Source organism: Cryptomeria japonica, chromosome 2 (genome assembly GCF_030272615.1).
Source record: "Cryptomeria japonica chromosome 2, Sugi_1.0, whole genome shotgun sequence".
NCBI lineage: Eukaryota > Viridiplantae > Streptophyta > Pinopsida > Cupressales > Cupressaceae > Cryptomeria > Cryptomeria japonica.
The window spans coordinates 352,803,997-352,820,393 of record NC_081406.1 but is presented as its reverse complement, the minus strand read 5'-3'; the positions used below and the strand labels follow the sequence as shown (position 1 = coordinate 352,820,393).

Below are 16,397 nucleotides of genomic sequence, written 5' to 3'. Positions count from 1 at the left end.
GAGAAGGAGAAGGGGGAGAAACGTCAAGGGTGTAGCAAAAAGCAAGGTGCAGCAGAGAGTGGGTTACAACAGGAGATAAGGTTGATGCAGTAAGAAGATGAGTAGAGAATCGACAGTGAATTGGATAGAGGATTGGGTGAAGAGATTTGCAGAAGAGTTACAAAGTTCATTTGTAACATGGCTATTACTTTTGTAATTGATTATGTTCATTGAAGATCACTGAGTTGGAGCTCGGTGCAGGGGTTGGTGCCCTAAACATTGTAATCAGATTCTCATTGTGAGGTTGGATTGGAGCAGTAGACTCCAACAACATTTCTCACAAAGGTTTTTCCCATCTTGAGTTTTCCTCGTATATACTGGTGTTATGAGATGTGCCCTTGTGTGTGATTGCATTGTGTAATCTCTCTTTATCTTACCGGTAGGTTAATTTAGCTTTAAAGTGTTAACCGGTAATGATTCTTAGTGTTTAAAGGGAAGAAATTGGAAACCACTGATTCATCCCCCCTCTCAGTGGCATATAGTGTCTAACAATTGGTATCAGAGCATAGGTTCCCGATTGATAAGCTTTCTCCAGCTTGGGTAGATTCTGTCTTAAGGACACAATGGTCTGTTTAGTGTCAATCCCAACTCAGGTATTTGATGGTTCAAACTATTCCATTTGGAGGTGTAGAATGGAAGTCTACTTATCCTCTTTAGGGTATGATGTCTGGATGTCTGTTGTAAATGGCTGCTCTAGTAAAGTCAGTGCTCCCATTGATTCAGATGCAGAAAGAAGAAACCGGTGTAATGTTGTAGCAATGAAGGCTATACTCTATGGGCTATTAGATGATGTCTCCTCACAAGTGGACAAATGCAGATCGACAAAAATCCTATGGGACGGATTGAAGAAGCTCTATGGAAATGAGCCTACCATTGTAGAACCAATTTGTGAAGAAAAAATGAGAAATGCAACTCATGCATCTGCAGATGATGAAGGCGGATCTGTTTGCAGCCACAACAATGATGAAGAAGAAACTCACCTTTTCATGGCTAAAGAATCAAAAGATGAGAGGCACACATCTGAGAATGATCATGCAGATCGCTCTTATCGACAAAATGTGTTGGGCAGTGATAGTGAAGGTGAAGAAGATGTAGCAGAAGTTGATCTTGAAGGAGAACTTGTAAGTGCACTCGAAGAACTTAGTAAAGTAAGGAATGAGTACAAGTTATTCAAGAATGGTGCAATTGTGGAGCATAACCAGTTGATCAAATGCCTTGATGTCAACCGGTATAGGATGGCAACCGGTATGAGAGATGTATGTGCAGTACTGTCATTGATGCCTACCGGATGAGATGTCTTTGTTGTCACCTAGCTTAGCAGGTCACCGGTAAAGGAGAGAATGGCAACTAGCATAATGGCCATTGGAGTCACCGGTACACAAGTTAGTGTTTGACTTGTGTTGAAGATATGGACAAGAGACCAGTATGATATAACAATCGGTAAATGTTGACATCTGTAAGAGAGAAAGATGTTGGTCGGTTGATTGTGATGAAGAGGGGGAATGTTATCTAAATCACATCAACACCGAAAGAGAAGTATGTGCAGGCCACCGGTATGTTGTGTGGATGTCAATTAGCAAGACTCCCACCGGATAAAGATGCAGTCACTGGAAGAAGAAGATATCACAGAAATAAGAGAAGGCTGACAAAGAGTGTGCTCAACAGGATTATATGGGGTTATTTGAAGATATGCTGCTCAAACAGGGAAGCCACATTGGTGTAATACAGGATGTAGATGACAAGGATCCACTCCCACCGACAGGTGATTGAAGGCTCACACCGAATCTACCAGTGAATCATAAAGATACCTCAAGTGCATGAAATCAAAGATATGCACTGGACCGACATAGAAAGCATAATGAGGTACTGGGACAGTTGAAGAGTGAGGGGTTTGCCACTTAGACAAATGAGTTTGTTACCTTGACAAACCGGTTAAGAGATGAACCATTCAAATGAAGAAGATGGCAAGGTTGAGCAGTTGCAGATAGTGAGTGCAACCGGTATGCAGATGCCTCAGATGGAAACAGTTGAAGGTTGATGACATGGTGTCATCAAGGTGGTTAACCGGTAAGTATGGTCACCGATAAAGCTGACGAAGTGACAAGTGAAGAGCTCTAGTCTGATGAAGTTAGGCATGCTATGGATAGGCATGTGACATGATGGTTAATCAACAAAGTGAGAGATACTGGCAGGGTTAGAGAACCGACAGAAATGAAGGACCGGTTGTGTGTTGATTGCAGGTGACCAAGTCTAGCCGACATAGATGTCTTTACCGAGGTGGATGCCGATAGCAATGCCACATGGAGTTGAAGTGGTAAGCATGCATGCACTGGTCGGCGTGGTGAGTTGGTGAAGTGTCTGTCGGCAAGGTAGATGGTGGTAGGTCGACATTTATGTCGATTGCGTGATTCATGGGATGTGTAGCCGAGGTTTGTGGCTCGAGGTCAAATGGACAACAGAGATTCAGGACAAACTGATTGACCAGATCGAGGTAGGTGAGGGAAACCACGAAACCATTCTTGGTGATTGACCAAGAGATCAGCTGACAGGTTAAAAGCAGATTGCTAAATATGGATGGCGTGTTCTGGAAGGCACGACAGTGGCGGGGTTGATTAATGTGTTGCAGTTCATCAATCAAGGCGATCGGATCTGATGAGATCTGATTGGATTTAGTTTGCCTCGAGGTTGAAGAAGAAACCCTAATCGCCTGAAGTTTGAATTGGTTTTTGGCGGGAAGACTTATTTATAAATAAGCAAGTCTAAATCAATGAAGTTGCTGCTGAAGAAGTGAAATTAGTCAAGTGCTCAACGAGAAGAAGTAGAAGAGACTAAGTGTAAGAGAGAACAGGGTTGAAGAGTTCAACTGACAACAGTGAGGCAACTGGGAGTCTGCGATTGAGTTTGAGAGAGGAGTATACTGGTGGTGACAAAACTGGCAGAGAAGAGTCATAGAAGATTGCAGAGAAGGCAAGTTGAGAACTGACTGGAATCAGATGGTAGACATTTGACTAATTCATTAAGACCAGTGGTGGAAAGCAGCAGTGTGACAGTGAGAACAAAGAACCGATAGAGAAGGAGAAGAGGGAGAACCGACAAGGGTGTAGCAGAAAGCAAGGTGCAACAGAGAGTGGGTTGCAGCAAGAGATTAGGTTGCCGCAGTAAGAAGGTGAGCAGAGAACCGACAATGAATTGGATAGAGGATCCGATGAAGAGATTTGCAGAAGAGTTACAAAGTACATTTGTAACAAGGCTATTACTTTTGTAATTGATTATGTTCATTGAAGATCATTGAGTGGGAGCTCGGTGCTCCTTGGGTTGGTGCCCTAAATCAGGGGTTGGTGCTCCTTGGGTTAGTGCCCTAAACATTGTAATCAAATTCTCATTGTGAGGCTGGATTGGAGCAGTAGACTCCAACAACATTTCTCACTGAGGTTTTTCCCATCTTGGGTTTTCCTCGTATATACTGGTGTTATGAGATTTGCCCTTGTGTGTGATTGCATTGTGTAATCTCTCTTTATTTTACCTATAGGTTAACTTAGATTTAGAGTGTTAACCGGTAATCATTCTTAGTGTCAAAATGGAAGAAATTGGAAACCACTGATTCACCCCCCCTCAGTGGCATATTGTGTCTAATAGTTTGTTGCTATTTTTTAGCCTTCAAATCAGCTCCAAAATGCGGTTTTAATGAAGAAAAGTCCTTCCCAACTGTTTTCCTATTGATTAGGCTCTTTAATCAGCTCCTAGATGTTGGTGCTCCTTGGGTTAGTGCCCTAAACATTGTAATCAAATTCTCATTGTGAGGCTGGATTGGAGCAGTAGACTCCAACAACATTTCTCACCGAGGTTTTTCCCATCTTGGGTTTTCCTCGTATATACTAGTGTTATGAGATGTGCCTTTATGTGTGATTACATTGTGTAATCTCTCTTTATCTTATCGGTAGGTTAACTTAGATTTAGAGTGTTAACCGGTAATCATTCTTAGTATCAAAATGGAAGAAATTGGAAACCATTGATTCACGCCCCCTCTCAGTGGCATATTGTGTCTAATAGTTTGTTGCTATTTTTAGCCTTCAAATCAGCTCCAAAAAGTGGTTGTAATGAAGAAAAGTTCTTCCCAACTGTTTTCGTATTGATTAGGCTCTTTAATCAGCTCCTAGATGCTTGGAAATGCCTTGGAAAAAGTCTCAAACTGCCCCCTAATTTTTCTCAACTGTTTGAAGAAATCTTCAACCTCCTCCTAGATTAGATGCTCTCAGCCACTTGGAAAAGTCTTCAAACTGTCCTAGATTCTCTCCTTGACCGTTGCAACCTCCTTCCATGGTAATAGGGCATGTGTTTTGTTTGTTTTGAAGTTGAAAAAGTGTTGGGGTCGGATTGAACTGAAATAGGCCGTTAAAGACCCCCAAAACTACTTCAAACTATGTCGTTATAGCTCCAAACGGCTCCTTGAATGTATCCATATCTACAAAGGACATTTTCACATGTCAAAATGACACCTATGAGGCCTAAAACTGCTTTTTCTCTGCATTTTATATATTTTTAATTGTCTTCAAAGGACCCTTTTTGACAAGACTATAGCATTTTAGAGCTTTATTTATATGTTGAGGCTCCCTTTTAGAAGAGGAATAACATGATTTATGACCTTGAATATAAACCAAACACCTTATTAACCTTTACACTTGATGACATTTAATCTTTTTCAAATGATACGACCAAACTCAAGACTTTTTCAACTTGATGACATTTAATCTTTTTCAAATGTCTACAAACAATGTTCAATGCTCCAATATGTTGAACAACTCAAATGCTTGAGAACATTGATGCAAAAAATGATGAAAACGATAATTTTTGGGGGATAGATTCTTTTATTCTATCTATTGATTTTTTTTTGTTAGACACAGGCCTTGTCCATTTGCTAGTTTGACAAGATTTTGCACATTTTTTCAACTATGGAAAATAGTATTATCAAAGGTTGAGAAGTCAGACTTGGGCAAGCCCAAAATTTTGACTCGGACTCGAGACTTGGCACAGACTCTGTGAAAAAAAAAACCTCATAAATACACAAAAGAAGAAATCAATGCATTAGAGAGCATAAAGTCTAATTTGACTATCAATTTGTCATGATTCAAACATTCCATCTCTCATATGACCCTCAAACTCTTAAAATTTGTAATTTTTAGTTGCTATGTCTGTTGTGTTTAGGGGCCAAAAGAGTTTAGGCTTAGGAATTGGGAGTCCAAGCCTAAGATTTGGGAGTCTTGGAGCAGGGCTTGACTGAGAATAGATCGAGGACTTGACGAGTACTTGGTAGGACTCATGAGTCTTGAGGCTGGTTGAGTCGACTTGCTGAGTTGCCTAGGATTTGCGAGTCGAGTCCTAGCGAGTTTGGCCGAGTACTCAGCCTAGTCTTGGGCAAAAACTGGCCGAGTCTCAGGCTTAGACTCATGAGTCTTGAGCTCAGACTCTCAATTTGTTGTCAGATGTGCCTAGGTCGAGTTTTAATTGAAAAAACTTCAATTTTTTTTTTTTCATTTTTTAACTCAAGAGAACTCGGGCACACAAATAAAAGGGTGTTGGGTCAAAAAAGTGGGAAATTAGTAAAAAGTCATAATTTTGCCCTAAAAATGCCTTTTTTTTTTTTTTCATTTTTGCTTATCATTGTTGCCTGTCAAACCCTTTAGGGTTGCTATTCCCAAAACCCCACTAGTTATAGGAATCTCTTGTCATATAAGAAATTTGATTACAATGAGAGGGTCTGGGAGTTGAGACCAAAGTCAAGAACTTAGACAACTAATTTTATCACTATCAATATATCATTGAGCAATGATGAAGTTTCATACTATCAATATTAAAGATTCAAATGTGATTATTAGAACTTCTCCTCAAGTTTTCACTAGACCAAGGAAGAGTAGGATGTAAAATGTTGTAATATGCATTATTTTTTTCTTTTTTGGTGTAATTACAATGGTTTATTTTGGCCGAGTCTGTGCCGAGTCTGTGCCGAGTCTTGAGTTTGAGTCAAAATTTTGGACTGCTAAGTTAAGTCTGAGTTCGAGTCCTAAAACTATGCAGCCGAGTACTTGGCCAGACTTGGTTTGGGAGTCCTTGTTAACTCATTTCAGCCGTTGTGAAGACTTGTGAGTTGGGCGAGTCTTGCTAAGCACTCACCAAGTCCTCAAACCTTGGAAATTTGAATTGACCTTTATTATTATACTCACATGGCAAATTCTTAGATCTTGTAGAATTATTTAGTTTTATTTAAAATGGAATAGTTGTTCATCATTCATAGTGTAGAAGTGAACCCATTTTTTAGTTTTGATGAATAAACATTCAGAAATTAATAGGTGAAATTGGACTGATAAGAGTTTGGGTGCATACAATATCTTATCTTGATCGTTGCTAATTTTCGTTTTAGAATGGATTGGTTGTTTGTTATTAAGTTTTATTTAGAGTGCAATAGTCACTAGTACATTTGGGCCTAATTTCCGACGGCTAATTGTCGGAATTCTGACGACACCACGTCGGACTTCCGACCAATTTTACCGTCGAAAACTCATCGTCGGTCTTCTCAACGATGCCATTTGCGTTGGACGTCCGACGACGTTATGAACTCCTCCGACGACGGCTATATTTGCTCCCCTGACCACAACTTTCGGCGGATTACCGTTGGAATTCCGACGAATGCTATGTTTGCTCCTCGACGACTGTCCGACATGGAAGTGACGTCGGATATACAACATCCTTGTCGGATGTTTCTTTAGTTGTCGGAATTCCGACGGTGAGAGATGATGTGGGTTGGACGGCTTTGCCATCGGTGCATATAAGCATTGAACGAGTTCTACTTTTAAAAATTGCATAAAACATTTATTATTTATTTGATTCAGTGTTATTTGAAAAAAAGGATTATCAATGATGTTTCCTTTCTCCAAGAATTGTCGAGGATCTTTCCGTCAGATAATATGTAACATCGAATGACTAAATATTTTCTTTACAAATGCTTATTTTATTTAATTATCATCTGAGCGCGAATTAAAATTTATATCTGTACGGAAGCAGAACATACAAGCTGAAGACTCATGTGCAAGTAAATTTCGTAAAAGAAAGCAAGCATGCATTATCTTGAATGACATGGAAACAAGCTCATCAACTGCCTAGAAGAGAGCAATTGGAGAAAAGCAAAGGAAAGTGTTAAAGGGTGATAAATACATAGAGAGTATGCAATACAAACAAACAATGTTTGGAGTGTGTGATGTGACGTCTCTAATTTATGTCCAGAGGGACTAACTGGTTTTGGAGTTCCTGCGAAACCTATTGTGCCACACTTGGAGGAAATCAATGTGTTCATGCAAGGAGCACCTTTTTCTATTATGAGAATGATGCTTTTGCATCGAAGGATATTTGGAAGGCAATATCCGAAAATTTCTGTAGTGTAGAACCAGAGTTGGCGGACTCGAAGTAATTTTCAGCTTTCAGAAGACCAAGTGGTTATGTACACAATCTCCCAATAGAAGGGCGATTTCAAGCATTACCTCTCCCCCCCATGACTATTCAGGAAGTACTTCCTCAGACAAAGGACTATTGGCCTCCATGGGATCAAAGAAAAAAATTGAAGCATAGACTCTAGACGATGTGGTGGTGTCCTTCGTGAAGAACTCTGCACTATAATTGAAAATTCACGAGGGAAACTGCAAGATAGTGAATAGAAATACATTCTTGAAAAGTGCGAAGAATGGAACTTGGTTTGGGTGGGGCCAGGTCAGGTGGATCCTCTAGAGGGTGACGGGATAGAAATAATATTAGGATTTGAAAAAGATCACACTCGTGGAACTTTGTGTGCGACAACAATTTGAAATGTCTTGGTTTTTATTTTTTTAATTTTTTTAAAGTAATGCCCGTTGTCGTCGGAATTTTGACAAATGCGGGCACTTTTTGTAAAAAACACAAATGTCGTTGCCAATTCCTTCTCTGCCGAAAACATATATTGAATTATCGTTGGAATTTCGACGAATGCGGGCAAGTTTTAAAAAAAAAAATCAAATTTGTTCACAATATACCTTCTCCTTCGGAATTTTAGGCCAAATATATTTGTGAGTTCATTATTATTTTATGTAGAAGGTAACTTGTTTCTCAATTATTGATGAGAAAACATTCACAAATTCATAGGTGAAAGATGATTTATATGATTTTGATTGCATTTGATATCTTATATTGGTCTATTTATTTTAAGTATATATGTTGGGCCACTTGGCATCCGTGTTTCATTCCCTCATAGATCATTTAATGGAACATGTTGGGCCACTTGGCATCCGTGTTTCATTCCCTCATAGATCATTTAATGGAACAAATTTTGGCTGAAATGACTATAATAAAATTTCATAAAGCTTTGATTAAGTAGTTATATTTATGTTGGCGATTTTTTAAAGGCGTTCAATTTTTTATATGCTGATTATAGTTCTCTATTGTTATGGCATATAAGGAAATGTGTTTTGAGGAACTAGAGCTTTTGTAACAAGTTTGAATGTGTGCTTGCAGGGCCCTGTGACATTGTTGATGAAGTAACTGGAGATCTAAAACTTCTTTGATTGCTTCTGAATGATTAATTGAATAAAAGTGGAGCATTGTAACACCTATATTTTGGTGGTGTAATTGCATCTATGAAGCCCAATATATAGATGCTTGTGCTAGCAGTTTCCAATTTGTTTTTGGAAATTGAAATATGTGACAAAAAGAAGCCAAGTGTTTTCCCAAATGTTGGTATAAAGATGATGATGACAAAATGGAAAGATAATATATTTTATTCTTATTTTAAGATCTCAAGGAAATTCGTGTTGCAATAGTGACATGGAAGTGATTGTCCTTTTGGGCATATATTATTATTATTATTAATCAAGATCTTATTAATTTAATGTTTCCAATCTTGGGGAAGATAATTCATTTGTGAATCAACCACCTCAACCTCATAAATTCTTATGCGATTATCAAAATCACTTGTTAGTTTTACGTATCCTTAGCATAATTATTGAAGGTTTACAATTTTACCATCACCCCATTCATTTGAGAGGACAAATAATGATTGGAATGCTCCAAAAGTCAAGACGAGTTGATAGCTGTTTATAATCTTGTTTGAAACATATGTTTACAAAATAGCAAATAAACAAGGAGCATGCAAAATAAATCATAACTAACAAATTGTATATATTGCAGTTTCTAATGTTTTAGGAGAATATAGTTGAAGAAAACACTTATTTAATTGTATATATTGCAGTTTCTAATGTTTTAGGAGAATTAACCTATATAAATATAGTTGAAGAAAACACTTAAACCAATCAAATTGCCAAAATTTGCTACATAAATTTTTATTTCACTATGTGCTATGAGAAAGTTGCACATTTTTTATCTAATATTTTAGTGCAAGATATTTTGTCCATCTATTATTGGCTTTGTAGACTCACATATATTTCCAAAATCAAGACAAGAGAACACATAAATTTTCAGGTAGAAAATTAATGAGGTAGAAAATTAATGACGTCTGCAACTTTACAGAACTAGTATTCGTAAAACAGTTTTATAATATTTTTTATTATTTATTAACCATCATCTTTGGTACATTCGTGGATCATCAGTGCAATAGAAGCTGTGCAACCTGGGCAATCAATTATAAAAATATTAAAGGATTAATCTAATAATATTATAAAGGAGGCTAATTGTAAGTAGTGAATAAAATCCGTGAATCAAAAACTCTCTTTTATTTTTGTTATTTGGCATTTTGATGGTTGAGGATTAAAATTTGCTCGAAAGTTAGAAGTTGGAAATTTACAATGGAGATATTCCTTTTACTACATAAAGAAAAAACGATATCCATTGGAGGACCCAAGTTCGAAACCCTAGGAGTTTGGTGTTCTTTGTAGCTTGGGATTATCTCTTATGTGAATGCCTTGCATGGCATGTCTAGTGATGGATTTGATTCGTAGCTCATCAACCTTATTTGATGTAGTCGAGAATGTAGGGTTTACAATTATTTTTTAAATGGAATTTTTTTGTTACAATACTTAGTTTGAGAGTTAAAAAAAAATCATAGTTAGGTGTTTTTGATTAAGGTAAAAGCAGGTTTTGAAGGGGCCCTGAAACCCTTTACAATCAGAACTTAAACAACAAAAGCAAAGAGATACAAAAAGGAACAGACCATTAGTAAGCCAGCAGAAAACTAAAGAAAACCAGAAAAAACCCCACAAAGCCAGCAAACCAGTTGAACTTCAAGAGAGAAACTAGTTGATTTTTTCCAGGGCATTCGTCAGGGTGTTGCTAATTTCATGCAACTCTTTGATGTTATCCCTTAGATTAGGGAGATCCTTTGTAGAAGCAGCCACAACTTTCTTGACACTAGCCCCGGTTCTCTTCGCAGCGGCACCAACCAGAGTAACTTCACCACTACCAGTCTGGATAGTCTCTTCATCCAAGTCAAGTTCCACTATCGGTTTAGGAGAGCTGGTATGATCAAAGACCTTAGCAATATCCTCCAAGTTTTTAGTGACAGTAGATAGGATACTCGGGATAACGCCCATCATATTTTTCATTGCCTCTCTCTCTTCTTCCAGTGATTTAATCTTATCCTCCATATTCTGCTTCCAATTTATCTAGTCTCTGTTATCATCCTTCCTCTTCTCATCCATGTTTTTCCCCTTTTTTTCCAGGTTCTTCAGGAGCTCGTAAGTCCATCTGTCATAATCCATTCTCGCCTCAATGAGTTTCTTGAGGTTATCCAAGAGTAACCCTTTATCCGTACTTTCTTTATCCTCACTAACCTTGTCCTTAGTCAGGTCCTTCTCAGAATCTTTGTTCATTTCCCTTTCGGAATTCACATCAGTTTCCTCATTATCCTTGAAATCCACATCTTCCATAGGATGGCTGTTGTCTTTACCAGGGCGATCACTGAGGATAGGGCTTTCATTACCAGGCTCATTATCACCACTTTCTTCCTCATTACCCAGCTCCTCATCGTTCCAGCTGTCTTCGCCATTGGAGTCATCAGTCCCCATTTCGTTGCATTCCTTATCAATTTCCTCTGTTTCCATCCCAGGGGCACTTTTTCTTTTTTTGCTAGAGGACGCCTTCTCCTTGCTGGAGTCTCCTCCCTCCATCTTTCTCTTACCCGGAGAGGCGGATATCCTCTTGTTTTCCAACAGGGCGAGGGTTTTACAATGCTCATAGATGAGTAGCAAAAGCCCACAATGGAAAATCGAGCTAGAAGAATTTTTACTGTGTTTATTGAGGGACCTGGAAAGGGACCTAAAAAGGTAGTAGGGCAGAGATACCTTTTTTCCATGTTTGAAATGGTTTAAGAGAACGAAGTGGTAGGTGTGGGCCTTGGAGAATCGACCCTCAACCGTGATGTATTCCATAATTGCATTCAGAACCCATCCCCATATTTTCTTAATATTAGCAGCTTTGTAGTAGCCCCCAGTGGCTTTGCCGATTCTAACCCCTCTCTTTCTCTTTCCGCAGGAACATATTGACCGCATTGTTGGAGACATTAAGGTCTCGAAAGAAATCAAGCCTAGTGTGGGGCATACCAGTCACTGTAGCTATGAGCCCAGCGTCCAACTTGAACTTAACTCCATAGATTTTAAAGGAGCCATTAGACCAATTTTCGGAAATCTTGGAAACAGCGAGGTTTACCCTACCTTTATCATAGTCCACGAGCTTCTCCATGAAGCTTGTGAGAGAACCCTTTTCCAGTTTCGCCCACACTTTCGGCATCGCTTTCCAAGTCAACGTATTGTCTGGTTCCTCCCTCCTTATGTCTCCTCCCATCTTCGGATTCAGACTATCTACTCTATTTCTCTGCAAACTAAGCCCTTCTTTCCCAAAGTTCCTCAAGATTTTGAACCGGGAAACCCACAAAGCGTGTGACAAGTTATTAAAGATTGTTGGGGATCTGCTGCTTTGCCAAGTAATGATGACCTTTCCATCAAGGCATAAATTATTCATATTCCCTGTCATGATTATACTGTCCTTCTCTCCCCATATGACGGTCCTTTCTAAGGAGCTCTTTCATGTTTAAATTGAGATCTTCCCTGTGCCAAATTGATTGGGAGTCAGAATAAACTCCTATATTCGCTAGACAGTTTGCCACACTATTTTGCTCTTTAAAGGCATGTTGAATAATAATTTCTTTAAAACTTGCAATGATCTCCCTAGCTTTCATGATAATATTTTCAATTGGCTAAGATAGCTCCAACTCCCTCTTGAGACACTTAATAATATTAAGTGAATCTCTCTCGAGCCATAATTTATCATAATTAAGACTTTTGGCTATAATTAAGGTGTTCAGGGTAGCTGAGGCTTCGGAAAAACGACTAGTTTGATTCCCCTAAGGACCAGCCACCGCCTTTAAACAACTTCCAGCAAAATTCCTGACAATGCCCCCGTATCCGACTTTACTCGGATTCCCCTTTGAGGCCCCATCAAAGTTAGCCTTAATCCACCCCTAAGGAGGAAAACACCAAACGAGACCTTCTCTTCCTTTCTCCTTGCTAGTAGTAGTGGTGGAGAGGTTCCACCTGTCTTTGAAGTCATCTTTAGCAGCTGGTCCATAATAAGTGTCATAGAGGCATTCAAATATACTCCTATAAATTTTATCTGCCACCACTTCAGGAATAGCCCTTTTATCCCTGAAAATCTTATTGTTACGCTCTTTCTAGATATTCTAGATAACAATCGATAGAGTGAGTCTCCAAGTCTCCACAATTTTAGGATTAGAATTAGGGCAGTGCCATTGCTGCCAGGAATCCCCTAGGGAGTTTGGAAAAACCCAACTCAGGTTCCACCTGCTTAAGATGATTTTCCAGATATCCTAACTAAAAGTGCACTGATTGAGAATATGGCAAGCCGTCTCTTCTTCCCTGCAACAAAGAGAACACCTATTAGGAAAAACAAAACCTCTCTTTTGAAGGTTATCCAGGGTTAAAACCTTATTTTGGATGAAAATCCAAAAGAAGATATTAACCTAAGGAACTAACTTCTTGTTCCAAACTTTAGCCCAGATAGGAATTTCTTCCATAGAATCATTATGAATAGCCATGGCTGAGGAAACAGAATATTTCCCATCCGGGGTTTCCCTCCATATCAATCTGTCATCTTTGTTGTCAATAGGGATTTTAGCAGAAAGAACAATCTGAAGGAACTTGAGCCCCAGACACTGCTCGCTGAAATCAATCCAGTTCCCATTTCTCCAGTAATCTCTGACCAGCTCACCAAACCTGCTTTTGAACCAGTCTTTCCAATCTTTAAGGATTGGAACTTCCTCCAGGGGTTTGTCCAAAATCCATCTATCTTCCCAAAATCTTATTCTCCTCCCATCCCCAAGGTTCCAAGTTTGACCAGCAGCAGCCCAACTTTTAGCAGATTGAACAACATTTCATATAGCCAAACCTTCAACAATGAAAGAGTTATCGAGGAATTCTTCCTCAGAAGGTTGCATATAGAGATATTTGTTTTTCCAAATTGAGTTGTATTCTCTTTCCTCTCCTTTCAATCTCCATATTTGTTTGGCTCATAATGCTTTATTCATAGTACCGATATTCCTTAAGCCCAACCCACCAGAGGCCTTAGGGGAACAAATTTTATTCCAGGCAATAAGGGGAATTCTATTTTTGACTTCCACTCCCAACCAAAGAAACTGTTTTTGGATTCTTTCAATGGCTTCCGCAAACTTTGTGGGGATTTTGAACAAGCTGAGAGCATAAACATGAAGATTTTGGAGAGTGGCTTTAAGCAGAGTAATTTTGCCCGCTTGACTAAGGACAGCCCCTTTCCAACCAACAAGTTTCGAGTTAAGTCTGTCTATCAGCTTATTCCAAACGAAATCCTCGGGCTTGAGACACAGAGGAAGCCCCAGATAAGTAGAGGGAAGCTCAGAAATTGTGCAGCCAAGAATTCTTCCAATCCTTAGTTGCCTTTGGACCGGGGTATTGATGAAGAGCAGAGAACTTTTATCCCAGTTGATTTTTTGACCAGAGGCAGATTCATAAGTATTCAGGATATTCTTCATATTTTTAGCTTCCAAGATGGTAGCTTCCCCCATGGTAATAGAATCATCAACAAATTGTTCATGAGAACAAACAACATTGGAAGAAGAAGGTTTCAGACCCCTAAGATTGCCATCTTCCACGTTTTCTACCCAAGCATTCTACTAGAATAGTAAACAGGATAGGGGATATGGGGTCCCCCTGTCTAAGACCTCTAGAGCTTTTCAAGAAACTAGATGGGGAACCATTGACTATAACAGCAGATGAGGAAGTTTCCATAAGTTGAGAACAGAGCTGAATAACTTTGCCACCAAAACCAAACATTTTCATAATTCTAAGAAGAAACTGCCAGTTCACTCTATCAAAAGCTTTAGCCATGTCTAACTTCAGGAAGAATCCCTGGTTATTCGCCACTTTCAGGGAGTGGATATTTTCATGAACTGATATAATGGAATCCAGAATCTGTCTACCTGGGACAAAGCCATTCTACTGGACAAAGATTATTTTTGGAAGAAAATCCAACAACCTGGAAGTCAGAACCTTGGATAAAATCTTGTACACAGAGTTACACAGGCTAATGGGTCTAAACTTGTTGAGAGAATCAGCACCTGGGATTTTCGGGATAAGGACAATGAAGGTAGCATACAGTTCCTTAAGGAGCCTTTTAGAGCCAAAGAATTCTTTAACACCATTGCAGATGTCAGCCTCCACGATGTGCCAAAATTTTTGGAAGAAAACCATTGGAAAACCGTTCGGTCCAAGGGATTTATCACCTTGAAAAGAGAACACTGCCTCTTTGATTTCCTGATTAGAGGGAATACAAGATAAAAGGTTGTTATCAACTTCAGTCAGGATAGAAGGAATAGCTTGTAATAGGGTGTTTTGATTGCTAATATCCAATTTATCCACTTCTCCCAGCAGGGTGCTAAAATGCTCAAGAGATTCCTTCCTTATATCATTATCCTCTGTTAGGATGTTTTTATTGCAGGATAGTCTGGATATTCTATTAGCCGCCCTATGCTTGAGAGTGGTTAAGTGAAAAAACCGAGTATTTTTATCACCTTCCTTCAAGAACAAGGCTTTGGATCTTTGTCTCCAAAACGTCTCTTCATTGGAGATAATGGTGTGGTATTTAGACAAAAGAACATTTTCGGCCATCCTAAGATCTTCACACAGCCCATCCTCTTGGATTCTATCCTGAACATCCTTTATTTCAATTTTGACTTGAATGTTGCTCTTGAATATATCCCCAAAAATCTCTTTGTTCCAGATTTTAATTTTGGCCTTTAGGATATTGAGCTTTTTGGCTATTCTAAAAAGAGCCTTACCCTCCACTTCAGAATTCCACCATTCAGCAATACGAGCTTCTAGAGAAGGATGGGAAAGCCACGCTTTTTCAAATTTGAAAGGGAAGTTTCTCTTGGCCGAAAGAGAGTTGGCAGTAAAGGAGATGGGGTAATGGTCTGACCCAATTTTGATAACAGAAGCAAGGGAACAACTAAACTTGGTTAACCAATTAGGAGAAATTAAAGTTCTATCTAACTTTACTTGAATCAGGTCAGCTCCGGTTCTTCTATTGGTCCAGGTGTAATTAATGCCCTAGAGATCCACATCAATGAGAGCTTGATCATTTATGAAATCCATAAGGTCTTGTTTCCCATCAAGTTGTAAAGGGAGACCTCCCATTTTCTCTTCCTCTTTGAGCAGAGTATTGAAATCTCCCATAATAATCCAGTTTTGATCAGCAAACTTGAGTCTGTCGTCTGCAAGGCTTCTCCAATATTTAACTCTCCTGGTTTTGGTGTTAGGCGTGTAGACATTAGATAACACCCAAACAAAGTTGTCCTTAATATGCTCAAACTGAACTGAGTTCCTATTAAAAGCAGAGATGATTTCCCTACCTTTTATAGTTTTTTGGTTCCAAAAAATCGCAGTTCCTCCAGAAGCTCCCTCCGAGTTAGAACCTATGACACCATTTTCCTCGAAAATTCTAATCTTTTCAACTTTTTCCTTAGACATCTTGGTTTCCTGAACGAGGACCACATCCGGTTTATGATCTCTAATGATGTTTCGTAACACATCCTGCTTATGAGGGGCGTTCAGCCCTCTGATATTCCAAGATATTATCTTCATACTTTAACCGGGGATAGGGTTGACTCAATGGAACACTGTGTTCCATCAGCACGGTTCTTCCAGCTTTCCTCTTCCCTTTGATGTTTTAGGGATGGCCTTCCTTGCATTTTGTTCTGACTTCCAAAATCTGCCTTTTTCTTATTCCTGCTTCTAGTTGAGATCCCTCCATTGACTTCCTCCTTGTTCATTTTTCCTTCT

General features: G+C 39.0%; 1 protein-coding gene across 1 annotated transcript in view; it reads left to right on the top strand.

Moving 5' to 3' along the window:
- The window catches only part of LOC131065247 (uncharacterized), a 163,359-nt gene extending 154,414 nt beyond the window's left edge, over positions 1-8,945 (top strand). Inside the window, exon 7 of the mRNA XM_057999715.2 lies at positions 8,572-8,945. Within this exon, the coding sequence (XP_057855698.1) occupies positions 8,572-8,621 (50 nt within the window). The 3' untranslated portion in view covers positions 8,622-8,945. The remainder of the gene's footprint in view (positions 1-8,571) is intronic.
- Positions 8,946-16,397: the final 7,452 nt, after the last annotated feature.